Here is a 22,420-nt window from a genome sequence, read left to right as displayed (position 1 = left end):
GGGCCTCGCTGGGGGCAGGGCCGAGGGCAGCGTAGGGGGCGGAGCCAGGACGGGGGCAGGGCCCGGCGCGGGCCGCAGGGCCGGACTGGCCTGGCGCGGCGCGGAGGGCCGGACCCGGCGCGTCCCGGGCGGAGCCGCGGCCCCGGGGCCTGGCCGGCGGGGCGGGCCGGGGCGGGGCGGCCGGCGGGCGGTGGCGCCCCTTCCCCAGGTGTTGCGGCGCTTCCACGTCGCCAGGCGGCCCGCAGCTTCCGCGAGCCCAGGCCGCCCCAGCGTCCGGAGCGCCGGCCTTTGGGCTCCCGCGCCATGGCGGGGCCAGGCCCCGGGGACCCGGACGAGCAGTACGACTTCCTGTTCAAGCTGGTGCTGGTGGGCGACGCGAGCGTGGGCAAGACGTGCGTGGTGCAGCGCTTCAAGACCGGTACCTTCTCGGAGCGCCAGGGCAGCACCATCGGCGTGGACTTCACCATGAAGACGCTGGAGATCCAGGGCCAGCGGGTCAAGGTGGGAGGCCGGGCCCGGGGCCCCCACGGCTGTAGGGGTCGGGCCCCGCCCTGGAGGGTCTCCCCTGCGGGGGCGGGGACCGCGGCGAGCTCCTGACCGCTCCGCGGCGGCTGGGCCCCTACCCTTCCTCCCGTCCAAGCAGGCCTGGGCCTTGGCGTCGGGGCCGGCCTCCGTGCGCAGATCGGGGGCCTCGGGGCGCGGGGGTGCGCGTGTTTGGGGGGTGCGGAGAGAAGGCCCTGCTCCGCGAGCTACACCCCCTACCCCCGGGGACTTTGCTCCAGTCTCCGGTGCCCGGCGGTGCGGAGCCTCGGGTGCAGGCCCCGGGGGCGTCGGGCCGGCCTGTCCCTGCCCCACCGCGGTCGAGGCCCCCAGCTCAGCCCTCGGTGGGGACCCCAGGCCTCAAGGAACATCCTCGCCCCCTCGACCCCGCACGACTAGGAGGGAGCAGGAAGTAGTTCCTTCTGGGACCGGAGGGCCAAAACTTTTTCGTCAGAATTTCCGGCCTGGCCACGCCTCCCTGCAGTGTCTTTGTGGACCGGGTGGTGGAAGTTGACTCGGCCGGGCGGCCCGAGTCCCCTCCCCCAGCTGCCGCCCGACGGGAACTGAAAACGGCCCGGAAGGTGGGGGCGAGCCCCGGGCTCCGGCGGTGGCTCTGCAGAACCGCAGGATGTAGTTGTCGAAGCGTCCTGGCGACGGTCTGACAACTAGCGTTTGTGATTCGCCCGTCAGTCTCTTAACCTGGGTGTCAGCCCTCCGTGCTGGATTGAGAGACCATTGTTCTTGCTCGGTAGCTTCGCCGAACGCCTAACGGCGTCGGACTGACATCCTTTCCTCTCTTTCGTGGTTTTGCGTTCCCACCGGCTCTGGCCTGGCTCCCAGGAGCCCTGGGCAGGGGTGCCCCCCCTTTCTTCCATGTTTTCTGGTTGAGCCCCCATACCGTGGGCCAGGCTTCGCTGGGCTGCCTGGGTCTGCTACCGGTTGCCTTTTGCCAGAAAGCTCAGCTCTTTGTTTCTGCAAAATAGGGATAATTTCTGGGTGTCACCTCCCGCTTGCCTCACCATGGAGAAGTCTGCCAACAGCGGTTACAAGCCCTCAGCAAGCCCTTAGCGCCTTTGGAGTAGATGACAGGGAAAGCAGAAACTCCCTGCCCCGAGGGTTCCTTTTTTTTTTTTTTTTTTCGTAGTCTTTGGAGTTTGTGTGTGTTGGGTCTCCTTAGGATAGAAAAAAAGAACAAGGTGTGGCAGGCAGCTTTGAGTCATTATTCAGGACCACCCTTTGGAGCAGGTGGAGGGAAGAGCTGTGGGCTGGGTGGAGTGTGTCCAGGATGGGTTGTGCCCTGAGGCGCCGCCAGCAGCCCGGGGAAGTGGCCAGCTGAAGGACGGGCGTGAAGGATGGGGCGTTCTGCCCCCCTCCCCGGCTGCTGACGGGGGTCAGGGAGGGGGCAGGGTGTTCCTGTTTACCTGGCCAGATTACAGCCTCTGCAGGGCCCGGGGTGCACTGTGTACCTGAGTGGGTTGTGCAATGCAGGGCAGAGCTCGGCAGTTCCCTTTCCTGCTGGTCACCTCCAGGGTGTTCTTCCTGGGGGGCGGGGGGGGGGCAGCGGGGGCAACCGGGTCTGGGTCTGGGATGGGGAAGCGGTTTAGACATGCCAGCCCCCCTTAGGGTCACGCGGCTGACCCTCTCTAGAGCCTGCAGTGTGCCAGCGGTTGCACAGATGTGCCCTGGTGCTCAGCCCCACCTCACACAGGCCAGGCCTCCCCAGGCACACAGCTGGGAGGCGACGGATGAGGAAGTTTTCTTCCAGCGTTTCTGACTCCACCACATCGGGGTCTTTCCCCTACACCCGACCACTGCTTCCGTTTGCGTGGAGTGGGAAAGCCTGTTGTAAAAACAGGCAATGTAAAAATAGGCAGTTATTTACATTTTGCAGCCAGAGAAACATGAACCTCAGCACTGAAGAGACTGTGACCTGAATCTGGGAGGTGGGGGTTGGCAGCGGGGAGACAGTCTTCCGATTCCTGGATTCTGCGCTCTTGGACTCAGCAGGTCCTTTCTCCTCACCCATAAGATATCTTTGGGGTGTCTTCCAGCCAAGTGACTTTAAAAAAAAAATCAAAAAAGTTTATTGAAGTTCCGCTTACACACAGCAGGTCTCTCTCACCTCAGGTGCCCAGGTCTGTGATCTTGACAAATGCGGGCAGCCCTGTACCCGCACCAGCATGTACAGGGAGCCGATTCCTCCCTCCAGAACGTTCCCGGGTGTCCCTTTGTGTCAGCGTCCTCCCCCGACCCGGGCCCTGGCAACCGCCCATCTGTTTTCTCTCTGGTTTCAGCAGCGTGACTTTAACTGGAGCCCTTGACGAGCCAGATTTCATTGTTGCTGCTGCAGAAGGCTCGTCCACATCAGAGATTTACTTTAAAACCCTCCCAGGCCTGTCCAGGCTCCAGCGAGTATCCAGTGTGATCTCCTAGGCCGCCCCGCCAGCACAGGCGGGGCGGCTCTTGTTAGCGCTCGAGGAACCTCAGAGAGAGATCACCCAGCGCTCTGCTGGCTCCTCTGGCCGCAGGGTTTGGGGTGCTGTGGGCTGACGCGGGGAGGCCAAGAGGCCGCGGGGTCAGAAGGGCCTTAACTCGCTTCTCACCCAGTAGAGCTGGGCTAGTACTTGTGTCTGGCTTTATGTTTAGGCTCTACTTGTCCTTATTTGAATAAAGAGTTCTGCTTTCTGAGAAATAGAAAGTTAGGACCATCACAGATGGAATTCAATCCCTTTATTTCTAATAGTTACTTCCTCTTGTAACCAGAATGACATCCCAAGTCCTTTCCTAGAGGGCTGGGCCTCCGTCTGCCTTGCCCACGTCATCTCCCTGCCTCAAGCAAACTGTCCAGCCTCACTAGCCCTTGCGGTCCTTCCAACACGCCTGCCTCAGGCCCTTTCCCCTGCTGCCCCGCCTGCCCACATTCCGCCCCCAGATCTCCGTGTAACAGCTGCTTCATCACTCGGTTGCCGTTGCCCCGGGCGCCTCTTCAGAGAGGGCTTTCCTGGCCTCCGAGGCCCTCCACCCCGTTGCAGGGTAAGTTTAAGGGTACGTTCATAGCGCTTGTCAGGACTCGACCTTGCCTTGTTTGTGGATCCAGTCTGCCTTGCGTACCCCACACCTTGGGACTCCTCACACCTGCCAGTGTCAAATGTACGTTGCTCACTCTATGCATGGTCCTTAATTCTTATTTAATGGGAGGAAGCTGAAGCCAAAATAAGGGAAGTGACCAGTACACACACACGTCAGTGGCAGAACCAGGCTTTGGACCCAGGATCTCACTGGCTCTAAGTCCAGCGCCTACTTTTACACTTGACCGCCCCTCAGTCCTTCTCAGTCCATAACGATGACCCTGAGATTCCGCATGTTAATGACTCGTGAAAAGGCAGTTGTGGCCACCACACTTGGAGAATAGCGTGTGGACTTGGGCATTTCCGAGATTTTCAGGAATGAGGGTTGAACTTGAAACCCCAAGGACTTTCTGGGGTGTTGTCCGCTAACAGAACACGAGGCCGCGCCCGGGGCTCCTGGAGCGCTCTGCTGGGGGGAGGCTCTGGCCGTGGGTGCGTTCACCAGGCTCCGGCCTTCAGCCTGAACCTGGAGGGGGCTCTGGGGGCTGCGGGCCTCTCAGCAGTGGTGTCTCTGAAGGAGACCCCTGGACTGGGGGTCTGGAGGTCTGGGTCTCTTCGCCTGGCTCCGTTCGGCCTCTTCCCAACCCTGGACAGTTGCTTTCCCTGCTTGGAGCCCTGGGCTTCCTCCTTCATGAAATGGGACGATTTGCTCTGTCTACCTCTCAGGGTTACTGGACAACTACGGACCCACTCAAAATAGTTAAAAATTCCCCTCGTACGTCTTTGGATAATCCATCCCCATGGATCAGAATTCCATAGACATAAAAGGCTATGCAGTTAAAGACTCTTTTCCGTTTCTGTCCCCCTTTAAGAAGGCAGGCAGTGTTACCCTGTGTCTTTCTCTGCCCTGAAGCTGCTGTTGTGGATAAGCCGAGGAGGCCCGAACCTAAGCGATTGTTTTATTGCTGCTGCTGTTAGCATTTTCCTCCCTAGGGATTATTATTAAGACTCTTTCTTAACCGGCCCGGCCCCCCCCCCTCACGTCCCCCAGGAGATCTCGGCCAGTTCCAAATCCTGGATGCAGCCCGGGCGCCGCTCTCCCACCTTACCTGGGACAACACAGAGGTCTGTTACGTAAAACGGTCTGCACCTCGCAGGGGATGTGCAGGTGGGTTGACCCCAGAGGGGTGCACCCCTGTATTGGGCTCTCCGTCGGGGTCACTGTCCCCTGCGGGCGAGGCGGCCAGGGCTGCCCGGCACCGAGCGCAGTCGGGGCCCCGGGGCCCACGCTGTAGGGCCTTGAACCCGGCAGGGGTCCTGGTCTGCGAGGGGCAGGGCCGGAGTGGAAGGCACAGGCTTCTGTTTGAAGTTTGCGTCCTCAGCCCTTCCCGCCAGTGGTCTGGTCTTGCTCACATGCTTTTTCCTATTGGGATAAAATTAGTCTGACTTTGCTAATTTTGATCAGAAATAGCAAAAGGACCACTGGGCAAGAGAAGGGTTCTGGGCCCTGCTGCTGGTCTGAGGAAGTGTGTTCCGGCTGCTGTGACGGGCATGCTCACGGCAGTGACCTCGCCTCCCTGGGTCTGCCAGTCCCAAGGCAGCAGGTGTGGTGGGGAGACGCCGGAAGGGGGACTTTGCTGCCTGGTCTGTTCCCTGGTCACCCCAGAGCTGAAGGACCCGACGCACAGCAGCGCATCAGCGGTGGGAGCTGAGGTTGGCGTGGTTTCAGCCCGTCCGGGTCCTCTCTGCCCTCGGCCCGTGCGGCCCTCACAGACCTGGTGTCGCAGGGCTCTCTCCAGAGGCTCCGGGCGAGCGGGACTGTGTGGTGCCCGGCAGCCCTCGCCCCGTCCCCCATCCTCCCAGTTTCCACCTCTCTTCTCATGCTCTGCTCCACGTGGTCCTTGCCGCCCTGTGAGACCCCATTTTGCAGACGGGGAGACGAAGGCCGTGTGGGCAGGCCTGAACCAGAACCTCGCCTGACGCCTTTTCCTCGTTGCTGTTAGCACGCCCTGTGCCGCTGCCAGAGACCCTGGCGCATGGTCACGCACGGAAAGGTTTGGCAGCAAGGCAACCTCTAGGCCAACGCACATCACTTGCGTGTCACGTTTTCTTAGATTTTGATTGGCGGTGTCACGTCGACCTCCTGATGCCTTCTGCTCGTTAAACCAATCCTGATGAATTCAGATGAGTTGGGAGAAGGGGCGCCTATGGCCAGTGTGGACAGAACATGCCTGCCTCCTAGAACGGCCTGCGAGATGCTGTCGTGTTGAACGCACAGCAGCAGAACTGAGCCGGTGCCGGGAGTCGGGGGCCTCTCAGCCTGCTCTGGGGGCAGTGAACCAGGCCCGTCTCTGTGTCACAGAGTTGTCCCCTCCCTGCCTGCCCTCGCTGGCCTCCTCTGCTGCCCCAGGCAGAGGCCTGAGTAGCCATGGACCAGGTGTGTGACTCTGCACGCAGCTTGTGCCAAAGGCAGCAACCCGGAACTTAGATGTCTCCAGGATCCGTCCCTCTCGAAGTGGTCTCCCGGCGAAACCATGTCCGTGTCTCCCGATGTTGGATCACGGGGTGGGTTTCATGACCCTGGAGGGTGAGAAGCCGCTGGAGCGGAGCCTCCCGTGTTGTCAGGAGGCCTTTGGTCCCAGAAGAGGCCCGGCTGTAAAAGCAGAGTCCTGGCTCTCGGCAGGCAGGCCTTCACGAGGATGCGCAGGCAGTCGCCGCGTGTGGGGGACAAGGTTCATCCCCGAGGCCCGCAGAGGCGGCCTCCAGCAGATGGTGGGCAGGTCACTTCCGATCCCCAAGTCAGTTCCCTGGGCCCTGTGTGAGGAGGCTGGACCACGGTCACTGAGGGGTTCCTTTTTCTCTAACGTATCTGGCCGTGCCAGGAGTTGGTTGCGGCGTGTGGGATCTTAGTTGCGGCATGCAAGCTCTTAGTGTGGCCCGTGGACCTAGTTCCCTGACCACGGATGGAACCCGGGCCGCCTGCACCGAGTTCGTGGAGTCCCAGCCACTGGACCACCTGGGAAGTCCCCCGTCTTCCTCGAGGCCACATGCTCCTGGCGTGCACCCGCCTCTGGGCTGAGGCCTGTTTTCGAGCCGGGGCCGAGATAGACGTGACAGCGGCCGGCTGGGAGGGGCCTGCAGACCCCCGGCTCAGGCCCCCCGCATCCCGGGACACCACGGCCAGCAGCGTGGGGACTCGGGTTTGGGTCCATCTGACCAGTTTTCAGAGTTTTGGCTTGAGAACTAATTTCTCTAAGGTCCCCTCTGCTACGAAGAAGCAGGGAACTTCCCCCGCCCGCCTCGTCCCGTGGGGGAAAGCCTGCTGGGATAGAGCCCTCTTGTGTGTCCGGGAGGGACAGTGCTGGACACCGGCTCCGGTGCAGCTGATTTCACCTCTTAGGTTTCTGTAACCTCGTAAGTGGAACTGACTTCCTGCCACAGCTTGTGGGAAGCCTCCCTGGAGGGCAGCGCCTGGCCCACCGGCCTGACCACAGGAACTGCCCGCAGAGGGCTTCCTTCCTGGCCGGGGCCCGCTCTGTGCCAGGTTAGAGGAATGAGACGGGTCCGTCCTCTCCAGAGCCTGTTCTCGACAGCAAGGGGCAGACTGGAAAACAGGAGCCCGCGCACACAGCCCTGTGCCTGATCACCCGCCGTGAGGCCCATTTCGTTTGGGTCTCACATTAGCGCCAGTGGGGGACAGACATGCCAGGTGGGCACGGCCTGCAGGCGATGTGGAGGCCTGGGGGTGCCCTCGGGGATGGATGGCCGGCAGGACCTTGGCCGGGTTCCACTGGCTCCCCGGAGGCGCCGCATGCGGAGCGGACCCGGCGCCGGGCAGGTGGCCTGCGCGGTGGCGATTTGCTGACTCTCTTTTTAATTGTGTGTGTGTTAGGCAGGGCATCCTTTTCGGCCATCCTACTCATCTCATGGTCCCTGCCTGGCCCCCAAGGCACCCGAGTTTGGGGCAGCCGGCATCCTCCATGTTGCGTGCTGTTACAGAGTCCAGAGCAGAGGGCTGAGGACCACGGAGAAGACAGGTCCGCTCGGCATGGGGCCCAGCCCATGTGTCGGGGGAGCTCCGCTGCCCAGGTGACCCAGAAGCTTCGGTAGGAGTTCACCAAAGGTCAAGGTGAATGCAGTCTCTCCTGGAGGAGGAGATATAACAATGATAATTCTCATTATGAGTGTGGGGACCCAGAGGCACAGTGGGAACCAGGAGTCCTTAGAGGTGGCACTTCGAAGGGAAAATAGGCTGGTCCCTCACCTGGAGGCTGTTCTTTCCCTTGAATTCCCCACCCGCCTGTTTGAGACTCACCCGACTGGCCCCTGGTGACCTGGAGTGGGCAGCTCCCCCACCTGGGGCCCTCTTCCATCCTGACCCAGCCTCACTCTGACCCTCTGTGCCTCGGAGATGCCTCTGGCCTTCACTCTGGGTATCAGCAACCCAGAGAAGTCCCCCAAAGTCGGCTGGGAGGCCACAGCCTGGCTGGGAAGGTGGGGAGGGGAGCTCGGTGTGACTCGCAGCCTGAGGTGCTGGTCTGTCCGTCCAGTGAGCGCAGGTGGAGGCTGCCCGCTGGGTGGGCACGGGGTGCCCGGGTGGTGGTTTCAGCTCAGCAGGTGTTTCTCGGTAGCTTGCTCCGGTTCTGCACTCTGAGTAGTGAAACTTTCCGTGAGGATGCAAATGGCCCGACGGGGAGCTTTGCTGAGTCCAGGCCGTGGCGCCAGGCTACTGGAGGGGGGCAAGGCTCGACGGTGGGCAGGTGCCCCTCCAGCCGACACAGTGTTTATCCAGCGCCTTATGCATGCAGGTTCGGGGCACGTGCAGAAAGCCAGGCAGACACAGCGCCTGCCCCCAGGAGACCCACGTGCGGGAGGGACAGAGGCCGTGGAGGAGGGCTGCGTTCCTGTTTCAGGCCGGGCGGTGGAGACGCTGAGGAGGGGGCGCAGGGCGTGGGGGTGGGTGGCAAGGGTCTGGGGAGGAGCGATTCAGGCAGGGATCTGGACGTAGGCGGAGGCTGCAGAGTGTTAGGGCCAGTGGGGGACAGACATGCCAGGTGGGCATGGCCTGCGGGCGATGTGGAGGCCTGGGGGAGCCCTCGAGGGTGGATGGCCGGCAGGACCTTGGCCAGGTTCCGCAGGCTTCCCAGTGGCACCGTGTGCGGAGCGGACCCGGCGGCGGGCAGGTCAGGCCATCGTCTGCAGGGAGCCTGGTGCCTGCCTGGCGGGTGAGCCCCACGAAGGGGCAGGAGCTGCCAAGCAGAGGGGACCTCACACCTGGGAGTGCCTTCGTGCTGGGCCCTGCGGAGGGCTGTGCGGGAAGGCAGGCAGACAGGAGGATGGGCCTGGACTCAGCGCAAGGCTGAGATGCCTCCCCTGGCCGGCTGCTGCACCCCCAGAGCCGCCCATGTCCTCTGAGCCGTGGGGCTGGGGGTCTCTGCCCACGCCCCTGAGGCCCCGTGTGATGCCCCCCAGCACACCCCTCGCACGTCCCCCTGCCCCGCATCCAGGTGGCATATCTCGTCGGGTTTCAGGCCGCTTGGTGCTCAGGTGGCTCTGACTCGGGACCCTTCTCACAGCTCCCCCAGGCCTGGCCTGCTGGAGGAGCTGTCCATGGCTGTCTGGAGGGCGGGGTGCTCCAGGCCTGGCTTCTGAGTGCCGAGGGCGCTGGGGCCCGGGATGGATCAGGCCGCCTCCACCATCCCACAGCAGAGCCTCCTGGCCCCTTTTCTGATGCCGAAGCCTGAGAGTCCAAGCTGGGAAGGGCGGGGCTGGCCCCACTGCGTCCTGACCCGGCTCATCCCTCCCCCGGCTCTGATGCGGAGAACTAGGATGGCAAGATCACCACCGCGGGAAGGACCTACTTGCCAAAAATACCTCCTCCAGCCCTGCCCAGATTTCGCGAGTGGGCTGACCCAGATACCGTAACCTATAGCTGGCTGTGTTGGTTTTTCACTCATTTGTAATTGTCGTCTGTTACACGTGTCTGTGATGCTTCCACAAGGCTTCTCACCCAAAGGTCTCCTGAGCACTTCCGGCTCATCTCCCTCTTGCTTCTGTTGCTGCCCCTCCTCCCCCACGCACAGGCGTCTTCTGTCGACTTCCTGGTTTGGGACACAAGGCTTTAACTCTCAGCACAGCCCTTGCCCCCATCACACACACACACACACACACACACACACACACACACACACGCTTTTATACTTTGGGACACGAGGCTTTCACTCTCAGCACAGCCCTTGCCCCCATCTCTCTCACACACACACACTTTGCATCCTCCCAGTAGAGGCGTGTGGCAGCGTTGATTAGATCAGCGTTGACTTCCTTTCCGTGTCTTCTCACAGTGTACCCCGGTTGACCACGTCTCCCTACCTCCACCGCTACCCGAATTACGGCCGTGACCTCCCAGCTGTCCCCCTGTTCCTGTCCTCTCTCTCCCTCTTTTCGTGTGAGCTGCACAGCTGCTTGTGGGAACTTGGTTGCCCAACCAGGGATGGAACCTGGACCGTTTGCAGTGAAAGCGCAGAATTAGTAACCACCGGACCACCAGGGACGTCCCACGTCCGTGCTCTCCTCTGATCTGCCTCCATGCAGTCATCAGAGTGATCTTGTTAAAAAGCAAATCTGATTGCCTTCAAAGCCCCTGGGGTCCCCTTGACTCCCAGGGAAGGCAGGGCTTTGCACACTCCAGCCCCCTTCACGCTTCTCAGTCAGGCCCTGTTTCCCCCCTTTTCACTCTGCTCCGGACAGACTGATGTTCTTGCTTCTTACGCCAGTTGTGCCTCTGCCTCAGGGCCTTTGCACTTACCGCCCTCGCCCTGGAATGCGCGTCTCCCAGGCATCCGCACAGCTAGCTGACTTTCTTCAGATCGTGGCTCGACAGCTATCTCATTGAGGGCTCCCCACCTGAAATGCCATTGCTCACCGTATTTCATGACTTCTTCCCCTGCTTCTTCCCCCCTTATCACTGTCTAGCTTACTGATTATTTTATTACTCATTTTATAATAACTCTTCTGTTTACATTCTGTATTTCTATGTAAGCAAATATATGTCCTTATTACTCACTGTCTCAGCATCTGTCTCCTGCATGAGATGGTAAGCTTGACCACAGGAATTTGCGTCTGTTTCCTGTGGTACCTAGAACGCGGAGCAGGTGTCCACTGAGTGCTTGCTGGGATGGCTGAGAGCGTACACTGTAACTAGTCAGAGCTGTTCAGGGCTAAGCTGTGTAGCGTGGAGCCCACGCCGTGGTTATTTTCTGTGTCCCGGGCTCCCGAGCTCCCCCTGGCAGCCCCGACCGCCGTGTTTTGGCTCGGGTGTCTGCTTGCCGCCGATTCAGCTCCAGGCTCTGCTCATCTGTCCAACATGCTGGTGATTTTCTCCTCACTGTCTTGCTTCCTCTCAGCTGCATTCTGGAGGAAGTCTGTCCCAGCGCGTTCTTGATTTCTGTTTTAGATCGTTTGTGGTTAGAGGAATATTCTATGAGAATACCGTCTTTGGAGGTTTATTGGTCCAGCATATCATTTTATCTTGGTCAATATTCTGTCTGTTTTTCTTCCTTTTTTTCTCTTTGTTCTTCAGAGTAAATAGTCTCTATGAGAATTTCTTCCAGCCACTGATGCTCTTTTGTCTCCGTCCTGCTGTTATGTTCAATAGATGAGTTTTCCACTTCACTTACTGTACTTTTAAGTTCTAGAATTTTGACCCTTTTAAAATACGTTTTTACAAATATTTTGTAAAACATTTCCTTTCTCTACTGAAACTCCCTGTCTGCCCACTCACAGTGATATTTTCCTTTCATTCTGGGATTACACTGAGAATAATGGCTTTGATTCTCTGTGTCCCCAGTCCAACATCGGGTCCATCTTGGCCTCATTTTATATTGACCCCTCTTCTCTTTAGGCAGTCCAATCTTCCTTATTATTTATTTATCTTTTCACTATAGTAATTTTTTTACTGTATATTAGAAATACGGGTTTACACCTTGTTTGAGTCTGGGTTGTGGTATCTTCTTTTGAAGAGCACGGATTCTGGTCCTTGTAGTCCACTCAGCGACTGGCTGATCACCTTGAACGTGTGTCTGGCCTTCGTCTTTTGTTGGGGCAGACAGGTGCAAGCCCAATGGTGTTTCTCTGGCCTCTTACCTTGGTGGAATTTGGCCTCCAAACCGCGAGCTTAGCTTTGGGCTTTGTTGGGCAGGTGTCAGGAGGCCAGCTTCTCACCTTGGTCCTCACGTAGCCGCGGGCGTCCTGACGTCTCGCCTCATACCTCGGTCACTCTGAGGGGCTCAGGCGCCTCCTCCCCGTGGCTGTGCCGGAAGGCCCCCCAGCACGGCTCAGCCTCCACGTCCGGTCTATTCCCAACCCTGGAGGAGCCGCTCTGTGGTTCGAGTCTCAGCGGCTGCACAGGGCCGTGGGCCGGGACCCCCCAGGGACGCCCCTCCCCCAGGCTTCTGGGCCCTCCCACCTGCTGCATGGCTCTCCATCCCAGCCACGTCAGCTGCTCAGGACTCTGCTCTCTGCCTCCTGGGCTCTGCAGGACCACCGTGCCCTGCTTGGACGCTCACCCCCGTCCTGCGGCCAGTCCAGTCGCCAGGAGAGCCCCGGCGAAGGTTCACTGGTGATGGGGGGCTCCACGAGTGTTGCTTCTTTCAGGGATCGTGGTCGCGTGCTGCTTGCTGGTTATGTCCCCAAGACGGCAGCCTCTGTGTTTTCTCCGTCTGCTGCTTGTTCAGGGAGTGGGTTTCGGCCGCCGGTAATGACTCTGCCCGCACTGGAGGCTCTGGGGAGCTCCCTCCCGCACTGGGGGCCCCCCACCTCTCTTTGTTTTGTGTTCAGTCCTCTGTTTGCTGGGTCCCCTTTTCTTCATTCTGGTTGATTTCAGCAGCTTCCTGAGAAAGGGTGGCAGGTAAATTTTCTGTGTGTCTGAAAACGCCTTTGTTAAACCATCACACTTGACTCGTAGGGATTAGGGGAGAATTCTGGGCTGGTGGTCATCTCCCTTCGTAATTCTAGGCATCGTTTGATTGAATATCTAATGGGATGTGGCTCTTGTGTGAAACCTCGAGACCCGTTTTTCCTTTCTTTTTCTTCCCTGTAAGCGTAAGGGCCCTTTCTTCTGCCTCCTTGTCGCGGAGTTCCTGCAGGCAAGAGCCTGTGTGAGTCTGTCTTCCTCCATCCTGTCTGCTCGGCGGGCCCTTTCAATCAGTTCTGAGGAGTTTTCTTGAAGTATTTTTTTGAATTTACTGTTTCCGCCCTCCCCCCCCCCCCCAAACCTCTTACTATCTTGATGGTGGACCATCTAGGCTGCTTCCACAATTTCTTTTCTCTCTTTTCCATCTCTTTGCATTTTTTTGTTTTACTTGGAAGGAGTTCTTCAGGTTTGTCTTCCAATCCTTACGTCACATTTTTCATTTATATTTTTAACTTTCAAGATCTCTTTTTTCCTTTCCAAACGCTCCATCTACTGAAAATGAAGGTGTTCTCCTACCGTTTTTGGGTCTTTTCTAATGAAAATGCTGATGACTGTTTCTGAGATTGTGAGACACTCTGCCAGCTTCCTGTTTTGTCCAGGTTGCTTTTTCCTGTTTCTGCCTGACCTCTGTCTTTGTGATCTGCACTCCCCTCTGGGGTATGGAGGGGAGTCCTTGGTCATCTGGATCCTGGGCTGGCGTGGTGCTGAGGGTCCCGCCTTTTGCATCACCCCTGCGTGAGCTGCGCCCGGGGCCTGCTTCCTGGAGACCCTCATTCTGCGGAGCACACGGGAAGGCTCCCACAGGGTGTCTGGTTTGCAAGTCACAGCCCAGAGCGCGTCAGCTGTCAGACAACTCTTGTGGGCCCGGGAAGAGATGGTCACGTGCACAGTGCCCGGGCTAGGGGCCCTGCCCACAGGACTGTGCGAGGCCTCCGGGTCTGTCCCCACCCGGGACACTCCTTCAGAACCCGACAGAGAGGCCCCAGAGTGCCTGTGCCCGCGGAGGAGAGCGGATGGCCTGCGGCTCGGGCTGGACCAGAGCCAGTGTCCTTCTCAGGGCCCCAGGGCCTGTGGTTTGTGCAGCACAGAAGACCCCCACCCTGGGGGTCTCTCCTACCAGCCACTGCTCCTACTAGGAGCCAGAGATGATTGCCACGTGGGCCCCTGTCCTGCAGCGCTGAGCGGCGCTGGGGCAGCGAGGACCTGCACGGGAGGGGCACTGTGCTTGGGGTCGGGGTTGCGGTTGGAGTTGGGATTGAGGTTAACAGGCTGAGTCAGCTGATGACCGAGGCCCCAGGAGCAGACTGCCTGTTGCCTCCCCCAGCCCCCCGTCCCAGCATTGGCATCGTCCTCGGCCCCACTGAGGCCAAGCAGAGAGCCCCAGGGCTGGGGGCCTCCCCACGGCGGGGGAAGTGCTGGTCGTGGCCCTGCAGTGAGCCGGTGTCCAGGGCAGAGGGGGCGTCACGTGGGTCCAGCGCACGTCCTGCCTCAGCACTGAGCCCACCCTTTTGCCCCCCGGGGCTCTGGAGGTGGGGGTGGGGCTCCTGCCTCTCCTTGGTCCGCCCCATCCTGCTCAGGCCGCTGAGCTGCCTTCCAGGAGGTCAGGAGACCTCTCCGCCCTGTCCACCTCCTGGCCCGTCCTGTCCGGTACCTGCCGGCGGTCTGCCCTGCAGAAGCAGTGCTTTGGGGGTGGGTCTGGGGGCCTGGCCTCCCAGTCCCCTGCACCTGCAGGTTCACGGGGCCCCCATTTCTCCAGCTGCAGATCTGGGACACGGCTGGCCAGGAGCGCTTCCGCACCATCACGCAGAGCTACTACCGCAGCGCCAACGGGGCCATCCTGGCTTACGACATCACCAAGAGGAGCTCCTTCCTGTCGGTGCCGCACTGGATCGAGGACTTGCGCAAGTACGCGGGCTCCAACATCGTGCAGCTGCTCATCGGTGAGGCCGGCTGTCTGTCTGTCTGTCTGTCTGTCTGTCTCCTTTGTAAATGAAGGGCGAGCAGAGCTTGGCCAGGCAGGCGCAGAGCCAGGACCTGAACGTGATCTAGAAGATGCAGTTCCTGCTAATCACCTGTAAAGCTGCATCCCAAAGCAGGAACCAGGGGAGGGGGCCTGGAGGCAGTCACCACGTGGCCGCACCACGGCCGAGGCTGGTTCCCTCTTTGTCACGCATCTTCTCAGAACCCTGCCTGCTCCTCCTGTGTCAGGAGGCTCAGAAATGAGAAGTAATTTCTCCCCAATTCACGCAGCCCCTGAGCACGTGAAGGAGGCTGGTTGTGTTCAGGGGCTCGCTCTGTCATCCGCTGCAGAGGGGCTTCTCGTGTCTGTCCACCTCCAGGTCTCTCTGAAGTCGGACCCCTCCCCTCCACCCCCAGAGCATCTGATCGGGAAGGTCTGGGTGGGCGTCTGTCCACCTCCAGGTCTCTCTGAAGTCAGACCCCCGCCCCCCCGCCACAGCATCTGATTGGGAGGTCTAGGTGGGCGTCTGTCCACCTCCAGGTCTCTCTGAAGTTGGACACCCTCTGAGCGTCTGATCGGGAGGTCTGGGTGGGCCCACGAACGTGAGTTTCTAGCAGGCTCCAGGCGCCGTGGCGAGCCCACCTGAGAACCACTGCTGCGGGGCGTGCTCTGCCTTCTGCCTTTTTCTCCCGTGTCAACTTCCAGACCTGGACTCAGGAAGCTGTGGCCCACACGTGTGTCCCTGGGGCCCTTGTCCCAGGCCTCAGGCTGGTTCCTCTCAGCGGGCTTGTGCAGAGGGGCCTGGGCTGGAGCGTGGGTGCGCTGGGCCGGACTGTTCCCCACCCCCCGGCAGGAAGGGGGCCCTCCCACCTGCCCAGACGCTTCCCTTTCATCCAGGACTTAGAACAAAACCTTCCTCGCAGAGCGTTTCACAGAAGCTCAAGGAGGGAATAGTGCGGCGAGCCCAGGTCGGCAGACACCGCGGGTCCACCTGCAGGTCCCGTCTGCAGCCGTCTCAGCCTCTGTCCCTGCCCCGCGCGGTCCTCTGGGGCAGACCCCAGCACAGCCATTTCATTTCCGGGTGTTGTAGCCAGAGCTACAAAAGACACACGTGCTTAGAGCGTGCAATGGCCGTGCTGTTCCCACGTCTGGCCTCTCCCAGCACAGCGAGCCAGCCGACCTGGGGTCAGGTCACGAATACCACATGCGCTTTTCTTTTCCATTTGTTGAAATCAGGAGCCAAGTAGGCGCCCTCCACGGACACTGGCTGCTGCGCCGTGCACAGTTATCAAGCGCGTTGTAGGGCTTTTCTTCAAGGCGTTTGTGTGTGTGTGTTTCGGCCATACCTCACAGCTTGGAGCATCTTAGTTCCCCGACCCGGAACTGAGCCCTGGCCCCGGCAGTGGAAGCGCTGAGCCCTAGCCACTGGCCCGCCAGGAACCCCAGGTCTTTACAGCGCGTCTGTTGTTGTCCCTGTGATCACACTATGAAAGTCAGCCACTTGCTTTAGTCGCCAAGTCGTGTCCGACTCTTGCGACCCCATGGACTGGAGCCCATGAGGCTCCTCTGTCCATGGGATTTTCCAAGCAAGAATACTGGAGTGGCTTGCCATTTCCTTCTCCAAGAAGTATAAAAAAAGTCTTGCATAAACTGGGCCAAGGAGCAGCTGACCAGATTACCTAAAATATAACGAATCCCCTTAGACCTCAGAGGAGAAGCAGAGGCATGCTCTCAGAGCAGCTGTGGTCTGCACTGTTCTTATCAGAAGAGCAAAATCATCAAAACCCATGATCCTACAGAGGATTAAAAATTCCCCTCTAAAATAGGAGAGGGTTAATAATAAACATAATAACGAAATTTTACCAAAAAAAAAAAACCACGACCAGGTTTCTGTAACTTCACACCCCAGTGGCTCAGTGGTAAACAATCCATCTGCAGTGCGGGAGACCTGGGTTTGATCGATCCCCTGGAGGAGGGCATGGCAACCCACTCCATGTTCTTGCCTGGAGAATCCCGGGGACAGAGGAGCCTGGCAGGCTACAGTCCATGGGGTCAACAAAGAGTTGGACTGAGCGACTAAATAACAGCAGCAAAGTTGACGGAGGGCCTGCCCGGGGCCAGCTTACCGTGTCCGTTAGTCCCTGCTCTGCAGAAGGTGGTGTCCCGAGTGGGCAGGCCGGGTCTCCGAGATGGAGTGAGTCACCCCAGGGTCACACAGCAGGCAGCTGAAAGCTGGTGTCTCTACCCGCAGCTGCCTCCAGATCTAAGGGCCCGCATGCTTTTTGCCCAATTCTGCTGCTTCTATTTCATAGAAAAAATTCAGTTAAGTACACGAGCCTCTGGCACAGAGAAGGAAGAGATTAGACAAGGGGGTAGTGACTTCAGTCGCGTCTGATTCTTTGCGACCCCAGGGACCATAGCCCACCAGGCCCCTCTGTCCATGGGATTCTCCAGGCAAGAATACTGGAGTGGATACCCTTGCCCTTGTCCAGGGGATCTTCCCAGCCCAGGAATCAAACCCAGGTCTCACATTGCAGGCATACTCTTCACCATCTGAGCCGCCAGGGAAGCCCCAAGGATGGGGTGAGGGAATTAAAATTGAGACAGAGCCCCAGGCTCGCCTGCCTCACCACTGCCCCCGCTTGCCCACAGGGAACAAGTCGGACCTCGGGGAGCTGCGGGAGGTGCCTCTGGCCGAGGCACAGGGCCTGGCTGAGCACTACGACATCCTGTGTGCCATCGAGACGTCGGCCAAGGACTCAAGCAATGTGGAGGAGGCCTTCGTGAGGGTGGCCACTGAGCTGGTCATGCGGCACGGCGGCCCGCGGCTCAGCGAGAAGGGCGCCGACCACATCCAGCTGGACAGCAAGGACGTCGCGGAGAGCTGGGGCTGCGGCTGCTGACGGGGCACCCACGGGGAGGCCTGGTCGCCGTCCCGAGGCCTGGGTGTGCAACGGCAGCGCCGGCCTCCACGAGGGAAGAGGCAGGAGGGGCCCAGAGGCCTGAACCAGGGCTGTGGGCCCTGGCAGGGGCCTGGGAGCATCGCCCCCAGCTCTGCGCTTCCTGGTTTGGCCCGTCTCACCCCCGAGGCTGCTGCAGGCTGTGGCTTCCCAGGCACCCAGCCAGGGCCCCGGGTCCTCCCAGGTCCCCCCAGGGCCTCCTGTGCGGCCACCGGCCCCCTTCCTTCCGTCACTGCCAGCCCTCACCCGGCACCGGCCGGCTCCTCCTCAGCAAGCCCTGCCTCTCCCATTTCCCCCAGGACCAGTGGGGGCCATCACCCACAGAATTTGGCCGCTAGCCTGGGGGCCAGAGCTTCTCCACTCAGGTTGCCAAAGCAGTGACTCCTTTAGCCCTGGCCCTCAGCAGGTTGGGAGGAGTGGACGTGAGATGGGGAGATGGACATTTCAGGGACGAGTGGAGGCCACCCCGTCTCACCCTCTGTGCAGAGATGCTTGCTGCCACAGTCAGAGCGCCAGTGCCCCCTGCCCCTGCCAGTCTAGCTTAGACAAAGGGTACCGGCCTGGCTGTCTGGGGTCTGGGCCCACCGCCCTCGTGGCCTTCAGCTGGGGCTGAGGTCAGAGCGACAGCAGGGACCCGGGTCCCTGGGGCCCTTGGAAGGAGCACTGTCCCCTGGGCTGGGGGAGGCGAGTGGTCACCCCTGGTGACCCCCAGCCCATCCCCATTCAGCCCCTCCCCTCTCCCACCTGCCAAGTGTCCTCTCAGCAGTCAGGCTGCCGGCTCTGGTCCCGGAGGAAAGGATACTGGCCCAGTCGGGCCAGGAGCTGCTGGGCAGGGGTCTGCCCTAGGGGGTCAGCCCACTGTCGGCTGGGTGGGCTGGGAACTGGGAGCAAGAAGGCTGCCCGCTTCCCTCCTCTGTCCTGCTGATGGGAGGAGGGCCTGGCCCCTCCGCCTGCACAGGAGAAAGCGCCTGCACTGAGGTCTCAGAAGGGCCCCTCGGGCCAAGGGCAGAGGTCCTCCAACCCCAGGACCCCTCTGCTTGAGGCCGGTGTTCGGGCAGAGCCCGGTGTTCGGTCCAGGCCCAGTGGAGAGAGAAGGCCGCCCTGCGGAGGGCAGCCGCTCCGCTCCGGGGACAGGCGGGGCACCCAGTTCCGGGGAGCACAGGTACTGAGCCCGGGCCCAGCTGCCTCGCAGGCCTCAGGGAGGAAGGGGGTCTGGGCTGCAGTGACCGTCCAGGGGGACAGCTGTCCGGCGCCGGGGGCTCCTCTGCCACCGCAGGCCATGCCCGCTGCAGCCTGGAACTCGGGGTCACCTTGGGCTCCCCGCTTTCTCTCCCCACCCCACTGCCATGTCCCTGCTGCCCCCCCCCCGCCCAGAGCAGCCCCACCCCCTCCCCGGACTCCTCCCTGAGCGCGTCAGCCTGAGCTTCCATGCTGCAGGCAGACACCCTCCCCAGCTGATGTCAGAGGGCGCTATGAAAGGTCCCTCCCCCGCCCTGGGATGCGGTCCACCCTCACGGTGTCCACCCGCACACGGCTCGGCCCCGGGAGCAGCCTCTGTCCTCAGACCCCTTGCTGCCCTCCCCACTCTCCCACCCTCCCCTCGAGTCAGTGTCATTCACAGCCCACAGTGAGAATGAGTTCCTGCGAGTTTCCCGGTCCTCAGTCTCAGATGCCCATGCCGGTGCTCTGGGCGCAGCCTGGGCGTGCACTGCGGGCCTGCTCGGGGGTGCCCACCAGGCGGGGCCCTCACCACCTCTGGGCCCTGGGCCTCTGTCAGACGGCCCTGGACTCGGGTGAGAGTTAATGGAGAAGGGTGTGAGAAGACATGGCCCGCCTCTGCCCGCCTCTTCCCAACTGCAATCTCTTCCTTTGTTTATAAAGGAGCAGGTGGGGTCCCGCCCCCCCTCCACCCCACCCCAGGGGCTGCAGGAGAGGAAGTGGGGCAGGGGGCCGGCAAGTGTCCCGGCTGCCAGCCACCCCCACAGAGGGGGCGGTCTGCGGTCTGGGCTCAAGGAGGACCAGGGGACGGTGGGGTTTATATTCACGGGAGGAGGGTGGGCAGGCCAGGGACCCATGAGCCAGAGCGATGGGTCCCTGTCCCAGAAGCAGGGCAGGATTGACCCCAAGGACACAGGCCCCAGCTGGCTCGGAGCTAGAGGAAGCTCCTAATTCATATTGAATTCAGTTACTTCTCCGGGAAAGGCGGCGGGGCTGGGGCCTCAGGGACCCCCGAGCCTGCACGGGACTGGGGGCTGGGGAAGGCCTGAGCCCAAGGATGCTGTTGCATTTGGAAATTTTTCTCATTGCCTATTTATGAATATATGAGTCTTTATAGCAAATCTATTTTTTAAAACATGGGAACAAGTTGCCTTTATGGAGACTTAGCAGAGCCAGAGTGTACACATTCCTAAACCAGTAAACGTTTCTCTAACGCGCCATCCGCACCCAGACTGGTTGTCTTGCTTGAAGCTCGGAGATGGGCACAGCAGCCACACGCCCAGAGCCCCCCAGCGGGCTTCCGAGCCCACACGCGGCCCCTGCTGGCCAGAGGGCATGGCTGCCCAGCCACACTGCCCCTGCCTGCCCTGGGTCCCCTCTGACACAGACACTGGGGGCCATACCAGCCTCCACTCAGACCCCACGTCTGCCTGGGCTGGTTCGTGACCTTGGACGACGCATCCTCATCAGAGCCCTGGTTTCCTCAGATGGGGGACACGTGCTTCAAGCATCCATCCCAGGCTGTGGGCTGTGATGTGGCCAGTGTGGGGCACGGGTGCCAGCAGCCAGGAGGGCATGAGAACCCGGCTGGAACCAGGGAAAGGGCCCTGGGGTGGCCAGAGATGGTGGGGTTGGGGGTAGTTTGGGGGGTGGGAGGTGGAGGTGGACCCAGCCATTTTACTAGGAACTTGGGGGATAGGGAAGCCCGGATCAGTGTCTGAACACAGAGATGCGGGTTTTTGGGATGCTAAGAGGGAAGCACCTCCGAGCCTGCATAAGGGCTGGCTGGGCGGCGGGTTTCTTCTGAGCTACCGGGGGCTGGCCCGGGGCACCGGGATGGTGCACAGCAGGCTCACCAGGAGAGCCAGACCCAGCGCGGCCACGACGACCAGCGCCGCGTCCCACCAGGACCCCGGGCCGGCCCAGGACTCGCGCAGGGTCCAGCCGCAGCCGCCCAGCTCCGAGCCGCTGAGCTGGGCGGGCGTGCGGTCCGCGGCGTGGGCGGGGCCGGCGCAGCGCAGGCGCAGCAGCTGCTGGGGCGCGCGGTCCTCCAGCCAGAGGCGCAGGTAGACGAGGCCGCAGTCGCAGCGCCATGGGTTTTCCGCCAGGTCCAGGACCTGCAGCTGTGGCAGGTGGTCGAAGGCGCCGGGGGGCACGCTCTGCAGGCTGTTGTTGGTCAGCAGGAGCTCGCGCGTGGGGGCCGGCAGGGCGGGGAGCACCTCGAGCCCGCGGCCGCGGCAGTCCACCTGCAGCCCCATGGTGTCCAGCGTGTGGCAGGCGCACGCGGCCGGGCAGTCCTCGGAGGCCTCGGTGGCCGCCCAGAGCAACAGCAGCGCCACCCACGCGGGCATCGGGCGGGAGGGCTGCGGGGACAGTGGCAGTGAGGTCCCCGTGGCCTGCCCTGGTCCCGGCGGCCTGCCCCCGCCCCGACTGGACAGGGGACCACCCACCTCCTCTGAAGCCTCGGCTTTCTCCTCCGTGAAATGGGTGGTGGGGACGTAGGCGAGAAGCTCCCTGGACCCAGCCCGGCTGGGCCTCCCCGGATGCTCAGGAGGCCGGAGAGTGAAGGTGGCTACTGCGGGGGCGGGGGGGGGGGGGCGAGGAGTGGACTCAGTCCCTTCCTGGGAGGGGTGGGCCCGCCTGCCCGCTGCCAGAGACACCAGCCCCTGCTCAGGGCCAGGGGCAGCAGGTGCCAGCTGAATGACAGCAGGCCAGGTCAGGGCCTCTCCCCAACACCCTGCACACCTAAGCCTGGGTCTGGCGAAGGGCGTGCACACCACCGACTACCCCCTGGCCCGTGAATTCAAACCCCTCTGCCTGGTTCGCAGCAGAGTGAACTTTCTCTGGGTCCCTGGTATGCAGAGCAGCTGGCTGGGGTTGCTTGGTTGGGTGGTAGGGTGGGGAAGGGGACCCAGACCCGGCTCCATCTGGAAAGCCCTAGATCGAGGCTCAGGCTCGCAGTTGGGAAAGAGGCCCAGAGAGGGAGACTGCCTTCTCCAGGGCTGCCCAGCGTTGTCAGACACCAGGCTTGCACTCGGTTCTTAGAAACCCCAGTCCTCTGCCCAGCTCACTGCCCCTCCAGGACTTGGTGGAGGCAACTTCCCCTTCCGAAGGTGGGCTCCCACCAGGGCTGGCCTGTGGCAGGCTTCCAAGGAATGTCTGTTTAATAAACCAATGAATCTTGACTCAACCAAGCACCTGGTATCTCAGAGGGAATGCCTGCCCGTGCCTCTGCCTGCCCGCCCCCCCACCCCACCCCCCGCTGCCCGCCAGGAGGGGCAGAGGTTGGACTTGCCACAGGCCGCCTCTCTCTACCAGGCCTGGAACCAGAGCCTCCGAACCCCCGGGAGGGGCCCGCACAGTGGGAGGTGGTGCTGGGTGATGAGGGCCACTTACCTGACTGGCTGCCCTCCAGGCGCCCCTTCTGTGGCCTGAACTGTCCTAGCCGAAGCCACGGTGGCTGGCCACGCTGTGCGAAGCAGCCGACAGTGACCCCTGCCTCAGTGGGAGGAAGGAAATGGTGAAAATAGCCTGGCTTATCCCTGTGTGCAGCCCCCGGAGGGCCTCCCTACAGAGGCGGCGGCCCTCGGGATTCCAGGAACTTGTGCACAGAACCACAGGTCAACCCGTTTATCAGAGGGTGCAGTGCATCCTGGGGCTTCCCTGGTGGCTCAGCTGGTAAAGAATCCGCCTGCAATGTGGG

The 22,420-nt window shown here is 61.3% G+C and overlaps 2 protein-coding genes across 3 annotated transcripts; one reads left to right on the top strand and one right to left on the bottom strand.

The window, feature by feature from the left end:
* On the top strand, positions 1 to 19,935 carry RAB43 (RAB43, member RAS oncogene family). Of its 2 annotated transcripts, none has more exons than XM_044933844.1 (3): positions 1 to 501; positions 14,342 to 14,519; positions 17,192 to 19,935. In XM_044933844.1, exons 1-3 carry the CDS (start codon positions 304 to 306, stop codon positions 17,440 to 17,442), a joined length of 627 nt encoding a protein of 208 aa, XP_044789779.1. In that variant the 5' UTR covers positions 1 to 303; the 3' UTR covers positions 17,443 to 19,935. The 2 variants fall into 2 exon arrangements, with proteins under 2 accessions (XP_044789779.1, XP_006078920.1); XM_006078858.3 differs by having other exon boundaries at positions 144 to 501; positions 14,336 to 14,519.
* Positions 19,936 to 20,481: 546 nt separating this feature from the next.
* On the bottom strand, positions 20,482 to 21,323 carry GP9 (glycoprotein IX platelet). The gene has a single exon (XM_025272466.3). It carries the CDS (start codon positions 21,066 to 21,068, stop codon positions 20,526 to 20,528), a length of 543 nt encoding a protein of 180 aa, XP_025128251.1. The 5' UTR covers positions 21,069 to 21,323; the 3' UTR covers positions 20,482 to 20,525.
* Between the last annotated feature and the right edge of the window lie 1,097 nt (positions 21,324 to 22,420).

The sequence above is a fragment of the Bubalus bubalis genome, chromosome 21 (assembly GCF_019923935.1).
Source record: "Bubalus bubalis isolate 160015118507 breed Murrah chromosome 21, NDDB_SH_1, whole genome shotgun sequence".
NCBI lineage: Eukaryota > Metazoa > Chordata > Mammalia > Artiodactyla > Bovidae > Bubalus > Bubalus bubalis.
Note: the sequence above shows the minus strand (reverse complement) of the source record. Positions and strands in the feature narration are given on the sequence as shown.